This window comes from Vicugna pacos, chromosome 14, assembly GCF_048564905.1.
Source record: "Vicugna pacos chromosome 14, VicPac4, whole genome shotgun sequence".
NCBI lineage: Eukaryota > Metazoa > Chordata > Mammalia > Artiodactyla > Camelidae > Vicugna > Vicugna pacos.
In genome coordinates this window covers 71,718,238-71,736,414 of record NC_133000.1, presented here as the reverse complement: position 1 = coordinate 71,736,414, position 18,177 = coordinate 71,718,238, and the positions used below count along the sequence as shown (strand labels likewise).

At 51.4% G+C, this 18,177-nt stretch overlaps 1 protein-coding gene across 1 annotated transcript in view; it reads left to right on the top strand.

Annotated features, from left to right (window-relative positions):
• COL4A1 (collagen type IV alpha 1 chain) overlaps positions 1-18,177 on the top strand; it is a 129,169-nt gene that overhangs the window by 47,089 nt on the left and 63,903 nt on the right. Inside the window, exon 2 of the mRNA XM_072976534.1 lies at positions 3,075-3,134. Within this exon, the coding sequence (XP_072832635.1) occupies positions 3,075-3,134 (60 nt within the window). The remainder of the gene's footprint in view (positions 1-3,074; positions 3,135-18,177) is intronic.

Sequence of the window (18,177 nt, the reverse complement as noted above, 5' to 3'; positions counted from 1 at the left end):
AATGTAATTCCTTGGGAAATGATGAAATTGGTGACATGACCTTTAACATGTTAGGTCACTGATGAAATTGGGAGTCTGAGTAAGCCATGCAGTTTATTTGCAGGGTTGAGACTTGCACTACTTAAGGCTTTTATTTAATGAGCTCTTTCAAAATCACATCACACCAGATTGAAAGGGACACTCACTGGTGTCCTTGTAGTGAAGCGCCCCGAGTCACAGCTCAGTTGCTTCTGCAGGACAGGTCTTTGTATGACAGCAGCTGTAAAGGACCAGATTAGTGACATTTCAAAGTAGATTTTGTTTAACTAAATGTGCATCACATGATTTTTGTGTGTTATTCCATTTTTTTAAACAGAGCCATTTACATAAAATGCCAGGCCACCCAGAATGTGAAATAAAAATCATAGTCTAAAAATGCCTTTTGTTCTGAACAGTTGACCCTGAGTGAGACATTTGTAGAACGATCATTTCTTGGGAACTGTCTTCTAGGGCCAGAGGGGGAGTCAAACCTCCCACACGAATACAGCAGACAAGGAGGCATGAGTGTCTTTTCCGGGATGGATTTTATTTCTTTCTCTTTTACTTGCTGCTGGCTGGTGGGCAGGTGAGGCCCTTGATCTCTGTTCACAGGACCTAGAGTAAGGCCTTGGTTTCCTTTCTCATCCCAGGCTTCCCCCAGTGGTGGTCATGACCTGAAGTGCTGTCCACAGACTCTGGGTACATATTTCTGTAGCCAAATTTCAAGAAGCAACTTGACCTCAGCCTCCACACCTGGGGCCCCGGGAGCCTTATCTGGGGTCCCCTGCAACTGAGGCATTTACTGATGACTTAAGGGAACGATTCCAGGAAAGTCATGTTTGTAACCTCCCTCTCACTGAGTGAACGTCGGCTTCTGAGATTCTATCAACATTTCAGAGGAGAGGACCTCAGAGTCCCTAGACGGTCCACTCCAGCCATTAGCTTCCCGTGCAGCATGAAGCTCGGAGGAAGCCGTTGGGGAGCTGCAGGCAGAGAAGCCCAGGCTGCCTTGGGGTGCTGTGGGCCCAGCTAAGCCCGGGTGGAGGCTGGACGTCTCCCACGTGGACTGCGCGTATCAGTAAACCTTAGCCTGATTGGTCTTCCTTCTGGTTCCCATAGAAGGGGATGGAAGTTAGCAGAGTTTAAAGAGCAGGAGTGGGTTTCTGAATCTGATTCAGAAGCAAGAAGGTGGTGGGGAGGGGACAGTAAAGAGAGGAGGCCACCTGGAGCCCAGGTGATTGGGGCTTTCTTGGTCTGGGGGCTAACCCAGCAGCTTTGGGCAGCTCCCGGGACCCACACCCCCCCGAGAACCCCCTTCCCCCGCTGGCCTGGGGATCTGGGGTGGTCCCACGATCACTGGCCGGTTCCTTTTTGGGGTATTTCCCACTGTGCTGTGATGGAGTAACGTGTTGTGGGTTGACATGCCAGTGACTTTGGACTGTCATCTAGGGCTGTTATGTAAGGCTGACCACCACCACCACCACCACCACCACCACCGCCAGAGCAACGGCAGTCAGGCGCCTGCTCCTCTGCTGCGTCAGTTCTAAGATGGCCATTCGCTGATGTTTGACCGGCTCTGGCATTGGGGTAGATCCACAGTTGATGAGGTGCCATGGCTCCGTCAGTGATGCTCTTAGTTTCCTAGTGTGGCTTTTACAGCTGATGCTGTTGCAGATGAAGCACAGTCTGTATCAGGCTGGGTACGGGGCTCTGGACTTGCCCCCCAAGTGCTCTCGGGGTGCAGGGGAGACCTGCATGCAAAGGACTGAGAAACATGTGGCGAGTGTCACAACAGAGGCTCACGCTCAACACACCCTGGGCGCCGCGTAGGGGCGGTCAGCCCGCTCCTGGGACCGCACGGACGGTGGTGCTGAGAGCGGCACGTTTCCCCAGCCCCTTGGTTCATTCGTGTTTGTGCATTTGGGATAAACCTGGAGCACAGGTTTAAGACTTTGCCCTCATCCCTTCGGACAACCCTGCGTAGTCACCAAAACCCAGATTCTGAAGCAAACCCCTGCACACGGATTGAGTTGAAGTGTAGGAGGTTATGAAAGTGCGTGCTGAGAGTTGCCTAAAGTCCGAGTCAGGGGAAGAAACAGGCCTGTAATCTCTGGAGTCCGTTTGGACTCCTGTCAGCCGTCCCTGTTTCCAAAATATAAAACTAAGACCAGCTTACTGTGCTGGAGGCTCTTGTTCAGAATCTGTTTTATAAAATAAACGTCTCCAGATGTAGTTGTTCTATGCAGAGGGTTGCCAAGGCGGTGGGGCTCAGACGCGAGTATATTGATTACAAATGGACTCTGCAGACCACGGTGCTGTGAGCAGTGCGATTTTCTTTTCCAGAAGCTCCGTCACCTGAAGCAGAATTTCGGTGTGTGTTCTCTCAGACGTAACAGCCAGCCTCTAAGGAAGCTCAGCAACTCAGTTATTCCCACCCTGGCCCCTTACGTCTGTCCACAGTGTCTCTGTCTGTGGTGGCTTAGAATCTTGGGTTCTTCCACGGAAACTGCAGCATGTTTCAGGCACCGCCGAATGTCGGTCTTTTAGCGTGCTGGCCATCTCACGGGATGGAAGTCGAGTTCACCTCAGCCTCGTCCTGGGGTGTTACGTTAAACCTCCCAGCTCAGCTTCACACCTGTAACACGGGGATAGTGACACCTGTCTCGTTAAGTGAGGTGAGAGTTGACGGTCGCAGCTGGTGGACTTTTGAACACGCTGGTTTCCTCCTTCGGTTCCTGTTACACGCTTGGATTCTCTGTCTTGCGTGTGAACGTTAGTTTAAGAGTAGAAGTGACGTACCAGGAGCGACAGGCTGAGTGCTTTTTCATTGAACATTCAAGTGTTACTTGAATTAAAAATCAGTTCCTTAAGGTCTGGGCAGGTACGGGACAGCCCCGTGCGGGTAAGCCCAGACAGCGCGCAATTTAAGATCACGCTCCTAATAAGAGGGCAGGACGTCCCCCTGAGCAGGCGGGGACGCCACGCTCACTCGGGCCGGACGCCGACCTCCGCCTGCAAGCGCGCCTCCACTCACGGATGTTTTCTCTTGCTTCCAGGGTGGCTGCGCTGGCTCTGGCTGTGGGAAATGCGACTGCCACGGAGTGAAGGGACAAAAGGTGAGTGGCCGCGACTCAGGTGACAACAGGTCCTCTTGAATTGCCGTCCCCATGGAAGTCATTAGAAACATCGTTAAAACAACTGCATACTCTGCAAGCCGCATTCAAGCCTTGTCGCTATTTCAGTGATTTCCCGAGACGAACACGTACGGGGCAAAGCCGGGCTCAGCAGTGCTTTCGAGGACGCTTAATAGCTCTCTCCCAAAGACTGTGACAGTTAGCAGCCTCAGCGGTGAAAAAGAGCCCTGGCTGAGTCTCCCGCTTTGCCTCCGGGGCGGTGGTTACGGGGGAGTCGGCAGGGAACCTGTTCCTCAATAGTGTTCTTTGGAATTAGTGCGTAAGAACTAAACGTCTCTTTTCTCTGAAAAAAGAAAAGGTTTCTATTGAACTTAGGAGCCCTCTGTTTGAATTAGTGTTTTTGAACAATTTTTAATTAATAACATACTTGCCTAGTTTTATTCACAAAATAGGAAATATTTATCATTTCCCAGATGTAAAGTGTGTTCCTCTTAGAAGTGCCCCTGCTGCCTCTCACCTAAGTGTCACAGATCTGGATAAGGACCATTTTCTCTTGAAGGCAGGTGGGATGTGTGTACTTCAGCTATTTTGAGAAAGGCTGAGCGGGGACAGTGTAGCATCCTGTAACTGTCGGGGAGTCACCGTGGAAACCAGGTGTGGCCGTGAGAAAACATGGCCGCTGGGCCAGTCGGTGGGACACGTGGCAGCGGGGCCCAAGTGGATGGGGGGAGGGTGCCCGTGGACCTCTGCCCACCTACAGGGGGCTGGAGGTGCGTCCAGCCGGGCCAGTGTGCGAGTTCTCTTGCGCCTGACCTGCCCAGGGCTTGTGGGATCCCAGACTCACACTTTTGAAATTCAGCCCATTGTTCTTTATGGAAAACTCATTTCTGTTCAGCTATTTGGTCAAGTACCAACACCATTCTTTACAAAGAAATACGCTGGCAGCTGGTGACCCCAGCATCACCTGGATAGGTTTTGAGTAAGTGAAGTTTGTGGAAACGTTTTTATGTGACTCACTGTCAACTTTATCAGCTACAATTCATTTCTGTGTGCTGTTTGTTCACCCACCTGGGACGTTTTCTGGCCACTCCCAGGGGGAATCCTCAAGCACACAGGCAGGGACGTTCATACCACAAAGGTCTTCCGTGTGTGTGTGTCTTCCCTGAATTACACGTGCAGCACACTGAACTCACAAAGAGACCCCTGAAACTAGAAAAGTGGAGCTGTCGGACAGCAGCAACCAGGAACTAGAGGCCTGTCCCGGCACGCCTGGGCTTGCTTTGTAACTCAGGGCGTCAGGGTTTGGAGAGGGGCGCGTGGGCTTGGCGCCTCTCACTCGTGAAGAGAACAGGGCCCCTTCCAGCGGCTTGGCTGGGCTTCCCCTCCCCTCCGGCAGCTGCAGACCCTGGCGGTCCTCCTCCGCAGCTCTGCGCGCGTGTTCCAGCCTGATGCATTGAAACTTCAACCCCAGGTCTACCCATCATATTGGACAAGGTCGACTTAGCCAGGTGTAGCTTTCCGAATGTTTTGGCTGACTTCTTCACGACTGGATGACAGCTGGTCAGGGACGCGTCCTGTGTCACTGCAGAGCCAGTTAAACGTCTTTGGAGAAGGTGGGACATACCTCACTCACAGGGAGCGTCTCCCATCCACCCAAAACAGAAAGTGTCTGGAAGCATTTCTTTTCAAATCTGAAGGCGAGGAGGCCCTTGCTGTGGCCGACACACTCGGCTGGGCCGGGTCTGTGCTGACTGGGGCCCCGGAGCGCACCGTAGGGCCTGCGGGGCTGCCTGCCCGCCCGGCACGGGCGGGTCGGGGGGGCAGAGCGTGGAACGGAAGATGTGCCGTCAGCCTGGCTGCCTTCCAGGAAGGAGCGCTCGGGCCAGCATCCCCCTGCGGCCAACCTAAGCCATGAGGTTGGAGACAGTTCCCGCCGGGACTGGGGCGGACGATGTGGGCTTCTGCTGTCCCTGCCGACCGAGCCTCCGGAAGACTCCCCAGCAGGTCAGCCTGACACCCGGGCTGCAGGACCTCTGTGATGCCTCCTGGCCTGGCCTCCCCGCTCAGCCCTCCGTCTCCTCCACTGCCTGCTTGGGTTTTGTACATGATGGTTCAATAAAGACTATTTAAAATAAAATACCGGCAAGCTATAGGTTAAACCATTTTGAATTTGTGTTTTAAAAGGCCTAAACTATTGAATGGATCCAGAAGCTCCCTTGAAATTTAGAAGAGGAGCTAAATGTTTTGGTATTATGTCTTTTCACAGAAATCGGAGCTGTCTTTCCTCCTTTTGAGTGTAAATATTTCAGGTCCCTGGTTCACAAAGCAGGAGCAAGGAAGAGGTCCTTCCTCCCACTGCAAGAGGAAACTTTAAACTTCCACTAATTGTCTTGGATGTGATGTTAGAAGAACCAGTTTAGTGGCGGGAAACACCCAGAGCTCGACTGGGCCGGGCCGGCAGCTCTGGTTCCCTGTCTCTCGTCTCAAGGTCAGATAGTAAAGGAGTGATTCTTGGCCACATGTCAGCAAGAGAGGTGGGTCCTCCTCTGCCACCACCGTTCTCGAAGCAGGTCTCAGACATGCTAATTGGTGCAAATGCACGGAGAATAAAGGGTTGACCGTCACAGAATTTAAATCAAGTGGTTCAAACCACAGGCCCACTTTTGAGCCACTAATGAATGCTTTCAACTCTCATGGAAGTTATTTTGCTGTTTGCAGATGCCTGCAAGTTAAATGAATTTTGACTTGCTTTTAGAGACAGGATAAGAGAAGCCACATAACTCAGAGAGAGTTAGTTACCTGCCCAGGACAGCATCAAACACCTGCGGAATTTGGTCATCGCTGTTTCGGAGACATTCCTCCTTGAGGAACACGTTGACCTGCTGGCTATTCAGAATTCACCAACGGAAGCTGGGATGTCTCTGGCATAAACTGCCGGATCTTGTCTGGCTGAGGCCTGCTTTCCGTGGAGACGTGACTGACAGACAGGACGTCTTCTATTCTCCAGATTATGCTCATGTCGCAGTTCACTGGCTGTTTTATAATCTGATAGTTATCGACGTAACACTGAGGCTCTTGCTCTGAGTCCAGCACTTAAATTCACCAGCCCTTCCCTGGATCTCAGTCTTTGCTGGGTTGTTTATTTTCCCACTTCCCTGGCTGACCACTCAGACCTTCATATGTCTTCTCTAGGTAACGGATTTGGGTTTGTACACAAGGGCTTCATGTCTTTCCAGAGGCCTCAGCAGCGTGGGAATATTATCTGCTTAAACTGATTAGGGTTTGAATGCTTGCCTAGGCAGAAAGGGCCCAAAGTCAAGCTCTCCTTTTGCTCGATAACCTGATTTTCTCAGCCATCTGAGGCAGCAGGAGAGGCAGCCCTTGCCGGGAGTCACTGCTGTGTGCCTGGGGGTGCACCGTTTACACTTTGCCAGCAGAGGGGCTGCACAAGAAGCCCCTCCCTCACATGTTTAACCAGGGGAGCCCATGCTCGTGTAGAGCTGTCGTTCTGTCCTGCGACCCCGCAGTGTGCAAAGGGAAAGCTTCATGTACCTGGAGAGGTGAGAGGCACGTGACATGACATAGTTAAGGGCAACTGATCAAATTGCAGGGGGAGCAGCTGAGAAGAGAGCGGTCCCAGGGCCTGGGGCCGTATATGAAGGGCCAGCTTCCTGCATGGGGTAGGACCCAGGGGTCTCACGTGCTCACGGATTCGCCAGACCCGCTCGGATGTCGAATGTCATGCCACCCATCTGCATGAAGGCACGAGCTGAGTTGGAGCACGCTAATCAAGACAACGGCGCCTGTGGGCTGTTGAAGGATGCTGTCCTAGATGAGGCCCGTTGAAGGATGCTGTCCTAGATGAGGCCCGTTGAAGGATGCTGTCCTAGATGAGGCCCGTTGAAGGATGCTGTCCTAGATGAGGCCCGTTGAAGGATGCTGTCCTAGATGAGGCCCGTTGAAGGATGCTGTCCTAGATGAGGCCCGTTGAAGGATGCTGTCCTAGATGAGGCCCGTTGAAGGATGCTGTCCTAGATGAGGCCCGTTGAAGGATGCTGTCCTAGATGAGGCCCGTTGAAGGATGCTGTCCTAGATGAGGCCCGATGGTCCCGACGCAGTGACTTCCCCAAGCCGCAGTTCTGAGCGCACAGAGCGTCTTCATTAAGCAGAACTGTAGTATTTCTAAGGGATAATGAGGGCTGCGTGGGTATCTCGTAACTTCTCAGAACACTTTGACCTGCTGGTACGCAGGTCCTTGCCAAGGACGTGGGGAAGAAGCACATTACCCCGTAATTCGCTCATTAGACCGTCTGTAAATCATAGCCCCTGTCCGCACACCGGGTCATCAGATAGTCCCGTCCTAGACTGCATTCGAAGCGGACAGCTTTGCAGTTGGAATTTCTGTCTTTTTGTCTAAAGCACGCGGCTCCACTGATGTGAAAGGGTTGGGAAAGTCTGGCCGACCTGGAAGGGACTCTGTTTCCAGCCCTGGACATCTGGGGAGAAGCCAGTGTCGCTTCTCTCTCGTTGCCGCGGCAGCCGGTCTGGGGCTTTACCAGCCGCCCCCCTCCCGTGTGTGCTGGACAGTCAGTAGCTGTCCCGCGTCAGCCTCCGTGTAAACCTGCCTGTCTGCATCTTACATCCAGTTACAACCTCTGCTCTGTTAGACACAGCAGGTCTTGGCCAGGACAGAAACATTCTGGCTTTGGAGTGTCAGAGCGACAAAGAGAAAGGGGCTGCTGTGTACTGGCCGTCTCCTGGGTGAGGCGCAGTGCTGGGTCTTTTTACACTTATTACTGTTATTATTATACCCATTTTACAGCTGGGGAAACCAGCCAGCCCAGGGTTTCTCAGCTTTGACACTGCTGACACCTGAGTGGGTGGTTTTTCGCTGCGGGGTGCCTTGTGCCCTGTGGGGTGCTGTAGCTGCGTCCATGGCCTCCATGCACCAGATGCCAGTGGCTCCCTCCCGCCCTGGCAGTGCCACTGAAATGTCCCCAGGTAAAGCCAAATGTCTCCGGGGACTGGGGGCAAACTCAGCCTGGATTGAGAGCCACTGAACTGGCCCAGGCTCTTACAGGGAAGGAGAGAAAGATGCCAGGATCCAGGTGCCAATCAGAGCACACATCGCGCTTCAAGACAAGAAGATCCTGACTTGGTCCAGCCGGAGGAACTTGTGGTTCAGAATATTCTGGAATCTCCAGCAAGCTCCCGTTGCTCTAAAACTGAACCCGTGGCTTATACGCTGCTCTGCTGACCAAGGAAAGCAGACCATCTGAAGACCTCTAAGCGGGTGGTGGTGGAGGGACCGCTGGAGCATCACAGAGAAGTGAGCCTATGCCTGTGGGGCTGTAGGTGGACTGACCCCCCGGTTTCTGCTCTAGAGGAGCATCCCCTGGGCCGCCTCGTTAAGCAGGTGACCACAGGGAGCCACCTTGTCTGTGATGTAGAGCAGGTCGGAGGTTGTCTGCCCACGTCTCAGCCCCACCCCAATCCGAGGCAGGTTAGGGGAAGCCCAGCCCACGTAACCAGCATTCCCTCAGCTTCGGTGGATGCTTAGTCCTCCAGTGTTCAGGGTAAAAGCTGGAAGGGAGAACACACTGCACTAAGTGAGTCTGTTACGCTGTGTCAAGGATGCCCTGCACCGGCGTGGTGGGGATGGGGTCTCCCGCAGCCCCTCCCTTCAGGGAATCCTGGTGTAGTCTCTGTGCTGTAGGAAATTCATCCCTCTGGTTAAGAGGGAGCATCTCTGCTGTGTGCTGGGCACATCTCCTTGACTTCCCATAGGGCGAATCTGGCCATATTTCTCATGCGTGCTGGGCATCACCAAAGACCAGGGTCCTCAACTTCACCATCAGCCGCGTCTCCACCGGGCAAGATGCATCTTCTCTTTCCTCCCCATCGGCTACTTTGAGTAGCCGAGGGGTGAATCGCTCAGCATTAGGCTTTCGGAGATAGTGAAGCAAGTAGTCTTCACGCCTCTTTCTCAAGGACACACTAAATAAGAGAAAAGTGTATGCGAAGAACACTGTAATCCAACCATATCCAAACACCGGAGGAGAGGTTGAACTTCTGTCGTCCTGTGTGTGCTGTTTGACGTTGATTATTTCCTGCTAGCCACTGTCCCCAGAGACTCTGTGGTGCCTTCGTGGCTGGGAGTTTAGGTGTCCACCTGCCCGTCTCAACGCCCTGGCCGTTGCTGTGCTGTGTCGCAGTGACAGCCACAGATGCCTCAGGAGCGAACACTTCTTTCGATAAAAGGATCTTATTTTCTCCAAGATCAGAAATATGGGAGATCTTAAATCACAAGGAAAATTCATTTTTGAGGCAGAGATTGTATATTATTGCCATTTTTTGAGAATTCAGTCTTCATTTATACCCATATTTATTTCAATGATCCTTCTTTTAATTTACACCCAGAAACGAAAGAAAGAGCCTTGTGTGACTTTATATGTCAACCAGTTTCTCTTGTTTCATTTCTTATTGCTCTTAGTATCTGTGTAGACTAGACTTGAGATCACAAGGATTATTAAAGAACCAGCTTCTCTGGCTATTATTTCATAGTAGAATATTGAAAATTTCTTTCCCATAAATTAAATTTCACCATGGTTCTAAATGTTAAATGTGTCATGTTTCTTCCTAGATATTTTATTTTATTCTCAAGTAAATCAAAGTAAATAATTTTGTGTAAACTCTCTGAAGCTTTGGATGAATTAACTGAATCGGACTGATCATAATTAATTCATAATTTATTTATTAAGCATGAACTCTGTGGGAGACAACACACCACATTTGAATTAGTAAGAATTTCAAGATCTAGTGTATTTAAAAGGAAATCCCAGAGTGAGGGTATAGCTCCAGTGGCAGAGCACATGCTCAGCACACACAAGGTCCTGGGTTCGGTCCCTAGGACCGCCTCTAAAAACAAACCAACCAACCTAATTACCTCTCTTCCCAAAAATTAAAAAAAAAAATTCCATTTTCTTACTCCCCAGATGTGAAAAAAATGAAGTCAAAATGCAGGAAAAAGTGCTCTTACTGTGTATGACACAGTAGGGGGTTTATTTAATAAAATGAAGGCTTGTTGAGCGTGTTTGAAATACTTGCATTGTTTCTGAGACTGGTTGGATTGCTTTATTTTCATGTTTTCTGAGCATCCCTGAAAGGCAGTAGCGTCCAGGAAAAAACGTCTTGTTGAACAAGAGCCTGGGTCCTAGCGTGAGTCCACTGTCTGCTGGCTGACTGTGTTCCATCAAGTCATTTTGACCAGGCTATCCTAAGAAGGGGGGTGACCTTTGACCTGCAGTCTCCCAGTGTTGCTAAAAGGGTGCAGTGAAAGGTGAGGTGCCTACAGCCCTTAGGACATCTAAAATGTCGTGTGTGTGTGCACGTCATCTTAGCAGGAGCTGAATTTTAAAGGTGGGATAAATCTGAGGACAGAGTTGTGTGCTGGTCTGGCTGGAGACGGACTCTCAGATGTGAAGACGTGGGTGTGCGCCTTCGAGCTGAGACGTCTCAGTTCCCAGAGGAAGCTTGGAGAGGGAAGGAGCGGACAGAGCTCTCCCAGCACCTCAATTAGAGCGCTTTATGATGGCTTTAGAAGAGTAGTAACATTGTTAGGAAGTTTGTTTGTAGCTTTTGGATGCTTCTGGTGGAGGGAAAACGGGATGTGCTCACTTGGGAGGTCTGTCTGGAAATACCGTCCAACTCCCAGTCAGCGCTGGGGTTTTAGCATCCATTTCCGGACTCATTGTCCCTTTAAATACAAGAGGAACCAACTCGCCCTTTATTCGCTCTCCTGGTGTTTCAGGTACCTCCGTAGGGTTTTGTTGTTAACCGCCTTCCCTGACATACGTGTATAACGACACGCTTTGTCCAGATGCCTCTCCTCCCCCGGCCAACTTGCCTTGTTGAGGTGTTTTTAAGGGGAACCCTTGAGAAGTGTCATTTTATTTTTTGCCATGTCATGGATTCCGACACCCCAAGGGCCTGCTTTCGTCACTTTGGGGGCTGCTGGTGTCCGCTGCAGGAGCTGAGGCCTCCTCTTCCCACGAGCTGGGCGTGTGGGTGAATATACATTCTTCTCCTTTTCCACGGTGTTTTTTTCTGGTGTCTTGCGATGCTGAGACTGTTTCCAGATGTCTCTTATTTCCACATGCTGCACATGAGTCATCATCTGGCAAAGTCGTCGTGAGAATCAGCGTGGGCTCCCACATTCACCTGCTTTTGACTTTTTTGATAGTTCTTTGAAAATAAAGGATTTTAAAAAATTATGCTTGAATCCAAGAGTCAAGTATCAACATTACACCACAGGGAAGCCATTCAAAGCAGATCCACGCTAAGTGGGTTTATTTTGTTCTGCACACAAGGCCCCCTGTGGGCGACTTCCTGTGCTTTGGGGGCACTGAAGTGTGTGCTCCCTGGGGCACAGGAGGGACAGTGAGCCCCCCACCCGGTGTCCACCTCGTCCTCCCGTCTCTCTTCGCCACATAAACTCTGCCCCTTCGCCACATGCTCCTGGGACTTGTTAAACCTGTGATAGATTATAGTCACGCAAAAAAATCGACATTTTTTGGTTTGAAACTGGATCTGGAAGTCATCTAATCCAGTGCATCTTTAAAAATAGAGTTGATTTTGTTTCCATGTTTAGAAGGCGTAGCAGAAAATGAAGCGTCGTGAATGGGATAGTGTGTCCGGGGACTTTTCAAGCCCAGAACATCTCATGTGAGTGGACGCTGTCATCAGCGACGCCCGGGCCTGGGAGGTCTTCCTCTTGTCTGGGGATGGAACTAATTATTATTATTATTTTGGTGAATAGCATCCCGACAAAACAGTGGTTAGCGGGATTTAGCTTTCTTTTGGAAGGAGCAAAATGAGGCTGGAGGTTTTCATTCAAGATCAGAGACTCCACATAAAACAAACTGTGGCGGAGGAGAGCTGTGCGGTGAGATTCTCCTCCCGTTTGTCGGTTGGCATCATGAGCCTGCAAAATACGTTGCCAGACGGCACGGAGCGACGCGGGGGGGCTTCTGCCGTGTGAGCAGGGGCGCTGCCCCGGCGCGGCGGGCGCCGAGACGGAGGGGCCGGGGGGCCGGAGGGGCCGGGGGGGCCAGCGCAGCCCGCGGGGCGCAGGAGGCCCCTCAGCGACCACCGAGAGCCGGAACCAGGCTCCAGATCTTGATCTCCTAGTGTTCGTCACGTTCGCCCTGGTTCAGGGTAGGAAACTGGGCGCTATGGGAAACCACCGTGGACGGCGTGTCGCCCTCACCCCTGCTCACCTTCTCACCTCCACACCCAGGACCCCCGGTCATGAAAGGCAGGGCGGGTGTCTCGGTGTGAGCCCTTGGGAGCCGCTCTCGCCTTAAGCTGATGGGTGCTTCACGGGCGAGGGTGGGAGGCACCTCAGTGAGTCTCGCTCCCGGACCGCCTGTCTCTAGCCCTGGAGGCCAGGGAACGATGGATGTTCTTCTGCATCTGGATGTGGCCCCTTTTCTCTTGGCCCACGGCCTTTCACAGGCATTGCTGAAGGAACCCTCTCGTGTGGCTGACGTGGGTGGCGGGTGTTTGGGGGTGCCCCTCCCTGACGAGGAGTCGGAGCCGCAGAGGCCTGGCATCTGAACCCCAATACAGAGGCGCTCGGCGGAGAGCAGCGCAGCCTGGTGGGCTCCGAGCCGCACGGGCTGAGCGCTGGGCGCGCCTGGCGGGGGTCGCAACCCCACACCCCAGGAGGCCCACTGGGGCGCCCTGCCTCCCTGGCTCTACAGCCCTCTGGGTGTGGGACATGCATCTCCTACAGGAGGCACTGACCTGGCAGCTAACTGAGCGCCTTGTCCTCCAGGGCAGACGTCACCTATGGCTACAGGGAAGCTTCCAGAAAATTTAATGACAGCGTTGTGAAGATGGGCTGGGGTCATGGAGTCGGCTGATGCTCCTTCTCATGGACCTGAGATTGCTAATCTCTCTGAGGAGCTTGGTCCTCCAGGCCCCGGTGTGTCCAGGGCTGCAGGGACAGGAGCTGAAGCCGAGATCTTGGGGTGCAATGCCCCCACCACCCCCAGGGATCTGAAGACACGCTGGCGCCCCTGGACTTGGCCTGGGGGTGGGGGCTCATACACTCACCGTGTGGCCCACACCGCACTCCTCTTTCCTTTGTTTTTAGCGGTTCTGCTCTTTCTATTCCTCCCACCATGGATTCTTGCTCCTGCCCCATCAGTGGTCGGTTTACCGCCTCTGCTCAGCGGCACAGGTGGACCCGTTTTCCTGTGCAGTGCTCCTCAGCATGCCTCTCATGACACGTTCTCTGGGGCCTGCCTTCCTCTCTGTGTCTCCCCTGTGCACACACACGCGCTCGCACGCGCTTTTTTCCTGGACCACCCTCCCCTGCTGTCTGGTTGGAACCCTACCCACCCTGGTTTCAATCCTGTTTTCCTTTTTCTGCATCTTCAGTGTTGGAGGTCACTGCTCTGGACTCATCTGGGTGTGGGGCTGTGGGAAGTGGGCAGGGGGGCCAGGGGGACCAGGTCCGGAGGGTGACATGAGAGCCAGCAGGGTGGGCGCTGCGGCCACTTGCACGTGGGAAGCAGCAAAGCTCTTTACGGGGCAGTGGCCTGGGTGGGGGCACCAGGCCAGCGTGGGCCTCGGGGAGGCCCAGGGAGCCCTGCCTCTACATGAGGATGCGGGTTTATCCTGCGCTGCTTCCCGGGATGTAGGCCATGCCTCCCCACCACGTCCTCGCCGCCTCCTGTCAGGATGTGATAAGTGGCAGCTCTGTTTATCTGTCTCTTTGTGATTGGTCAAGGCACTCTGATTTAAAGTTGAAATTCTCCAACAGCAGGGACTCTGAGCTCTGAAACCTTCCGAATGGAAGTGCCTGCTCACTCTGACTTCAGGTCTCCCCTGTAGATGCCAGAGGCTCTGAGGAGCTGTGCTGGCCCTGACCTTTCTAGAGGAGAATGTAGTTTACCAGAAGGAGCACTGGCATGTGGTCAGTGTCAGGAGGCATCCTTCATCTGAGGCGGAGGAAGGTCAGCCGTAACGGGTTCTGACTCTGGAAGCAGACGTTTCCTGTGTCAAATTCTTCCTCGATGATGTTGGCGGGGTGGCGGGGCGGGGAAGGGGACGTGATTCAGCAGTATTTAGCTAATGTACCACCATCACGTGCTTTTCCAGCCTACTGATGTGAAAGCTGAAGCTTCTTGGGTCCCATTTGCCATCTGGTTTTTCTCCCCATTTTCTGTTTTGAAAAACCCCGTGAACCCCGCGTGGAGGGATGGTGGATGGGAACCACGGTCTGCTCTCCTCGCTGCGTGTGTGTTTCCCGTGTCCTCGCCTGTTCCGTCTTCCAGTTCTGAAATGTCCCCTGGGGCTGGGAGGTCGGCGCTGGTATGAGGTCCAGTCGCTGAAATGGTCCTGCCTTCCTGCCATCTGTCTCTGACGGTCTTGTCACTGGGAGAGTCCTGGAAGGGAGGGGGAAGTAGGTTGTCATTAGCAGAACAGTGGTGGGAGTAACCCTTCCCGTCCTTTCATGGCCTACTTCTGTGAAGTTACGTTCTTAACCCAGAATGTCTGTGGTTAATTTGAAATGAAAGTTCCCCGACTTGGGGGCAGTTCTTCCTCTGGGAACCCGTCTCCTCACGGAGAGACCTGAGGCACAGCGTGGAGAGGACAGGCCTCCCTGCTGTGCATGTGAGGGCTGGCCCATGTGCCGACTGATGCTTCAGATAAGGTGCTCTGCTCAGTCAGCAGCTCTAGAATTCTGGTTTTGAGGAAGGAATTTGCTTCCCTCGGTGACAGATAAGAACGTGCACATGTCAGTTTCCATCCTGTCAAACACTCTTCCGACCCCGGCCCCTCTCCTGCGGCCTTTCCTGTGTTCCATCACATAGTTAAGTGGAGGTTCTGGAAGACGGTCGGTGCCCGTTTCAGAAGGACCCTCTTCTCGTTTGCTCAGCACTGAGCACACTCGGCGGTGACTGTCTGGCTCCTGAGTTGTGCCCGGTCCTGCCTTCCCGCATCCCAGCCGCCCCGCCCGGTGGGGACCCTGGATGGGGGCGTCCAGAGCCGGAGGTCGCCAGGCAGGGCTGGCCTTCTGGAGGGGACTTCGGGAACCGGGAGGGCGGGGCGGGCTCCGGCTTCATCCACAGAGCAGGGCTCCGTGTGGCTCTTCCTAGCTGTCACTGCCATATTTATTTTTCTGAAATTCCAGACCCAGATCACCAACGGCAGAGTGTTTACATGGATGTCAGACAGCTGTTGGATGATTACTTTTCATCTGCTTCTCCACAGGAAGATCCTTCCAAGGATGCCTGGGGGCTCCCATGGGCTTGGAATTCCCGTGGGAGCTCAGGAATTTTAGAACATTAGCCGTTTTACATCTGGGGTGGGAGACGAGGGAAGCCCACTTCAGGGAACTTGACTGGCCAGCCTCCTCTTGCCGGAGAGGAAGTGCCCCTGTTATTGCACAGGGTGCCCCAGACCCCCAGGGTGGGGAGCATGGGCGGCACGGCGGGGGGTGTGGCCCGACCTTTCTCTTCAAGCGCCCTCCCTCCCCCTCCCCATCCGGTCAGTCTCCGTTTCTCTCTAACACACTTACACATTGGTCATCTGTCTTCAAAGTGTTTTTATTTTTAATTTAAATACAGAACACATGGGAAAATGTCACACATCTTTCAATTCTACAATCTAGCATCTATTTTTATGAGAAGGTTAATATCTCTGAATTTACAAACTGCACACAAGTTTGTCTGTTTCTGCAACTTAGCTCCCAGCCAAAGAATATATTTCAGTCTGTTGGCATTCAGGAATGTAGGGAAAAAAGCAAGGAACTATCTTACAAATCAAAGCTTTAAAACCTCTGCAAAATAGTTACAGTAAAGATGGCACTAAATAAGATGCTACTAATTAAAATTGTTAATAATTTAGCCACATCCCAGGGTAAAACATACGTCCACATTACATTTTGAAAACAGGTCGCCAATTTTGTGAACACTGAGGGGAAGGGAAGGCTATTTTTAAGTGTTTAAGCTGGAGCTATTTATCGTGTTAATGGTACACCCTTATTTTCACTGACTGTGCAATTATATGCTTTTCTTATCTGTTCAGTTTTAAAATCAGTCTTGACCAAAAGCTCCCCTTCAACATGTTGCTTAATTCCTTTCCTCTTATGTTTTAAAAGAATTAACGGTGTTTACTGAAACTCAGTTAAAACTCAGTTGTTAATTAGGACTGATCTGACCCTGACTCTTCAGATTCATGAGGCTAAGCTCACAGTGTGCTTGCTTTGCCAGCGTTGTGCTGTGTTATGTGGGCAACGTTGATCTGTCCTGTTTTAAGCCCTTTGAAACTGTTCTGATCCTTCAGATTCTGAGCTAGATTAATGATGTCTTGCCATTAATGCAACATGTTGGGGGAGATGTTACTAACCATGGGATACAGTCAAGGAACTTGGTTGGAGGAAAGGAAGTCATTGGTGGGGCATCAAAACAGACATGTGTTCTCAGAGCCTTATAGACTAAAAAGGAAGAGAAGGGTCCTGGGGCCTCCTTCAGCACAGCTGGACAAGTTGGTGACGTGGCGGCCTCGCAAAACTCAGGATGACATGGGGGAATAAACAGAATGTCCTGGGCTTGGAAAGAATTAATGTCAAATGTACTCATTAAGGGAAACAAACAAACAAACAAACAAATAACCTTGTGCATAACATAAGGGAGGAATTTCTTAAAACTGTTGTATTTTTTACATACTCAAGAAATTTTTCTTTTCCTTTGTCCAGTTTAGCCACAAAACCAAGAATGAGATAATTTGTGGGTCGTGACCGATAGCAAGAAGAGACGACATTGCATTTTCATTCTCTTTTAAGGTGTCGTGTGGCTTTGTAGGAAAGGCAGCTGTCCTGATGGGCGTGCAAGTCTTAATGACAAAGCAGAGGTGTTTAACAGACTGCAGTCTGAAGAGTTCTGCCTAGTGGTCCCTGCAATGCGAAGTAACTGAACACTCCATCAAATCTGACCCTTAAGAGAGTCCTATCAGGGAGGAGGCGGGTGGAGGGGTCCCGTCTGACAGAGGGCACGGGCGTCAGGGAGTCCAAGTGATTGGGGTGGGAGCCAGGACAAAATCCGTTGGTTCTTAAGCCAGGGTTCTTTCTCCATCACACGGCGTTATCATTGCAGTCACTGACACGAGAACAGAGAAGGCAGGATTCCCCAGCGCTCATGCGCTTACCCGGAGCAGAGATACCTATTTCTGCAGCCAAGCTTGAAAACAGGATTTGCTCCCTGCACCTCTTGGGAGGCGTCTGTGACTTCCTCGGAATCTGTAACATGTTGTGTTTCCTTATTCACTCGTGAATGTTTATTTCATGGGCACCTACGTACTGGGTGCCGCCTGTGCTCGGTGCTGGGGGCCAGGGAATGCCCCCTGGCAGGGTACCTGTGAAACCCAATTTTAACAGATAATTGCATTTAACACATTCTTTAAGGAAAAAAAGAAAGAAGAAAAAAATTTTCTTAATTGCCAGTTGGCAATTTCTCTCAAGGTTATACCTAAAGGATACCCAGCATGCTTCTTATATTTGTCATTGTAACCATTATTGTCAGGATAGCTTTTGCATTTTTCACATTTACTGTTAGCAAAAAAAAAAAAAAAAAAAAAACACAAAAAACACAAAAAAACCTCCATGACCTAGATTGTGGCATTTCCTGACTTTTATGTGCCCTAATTTTGCTCAGGATGCACGCACTTCCAGGACCCTGTTACACACCCACATTCATTTTCAAGTTCAAGTTAATAACATCCTTAGCTGTGGTAACAAGAAACTCTCCAAGGACTGTTTAGGCATTGTGCGTTAATCGTTTGCTAATAACATAGAACACATCTCTTTAAATCTCAAGGTTGTGGGTTTGGAGGGAGTAAAACTAAAGCAAAGTGTCTTTTTGAAAAAAAAAAGATGGACTTTTTTTTCTGGTCTAAACTCAGAAAAAAACCCAGCTAACCTCTTGTTACTTTGTTTTCAGTTATTTACATTTCT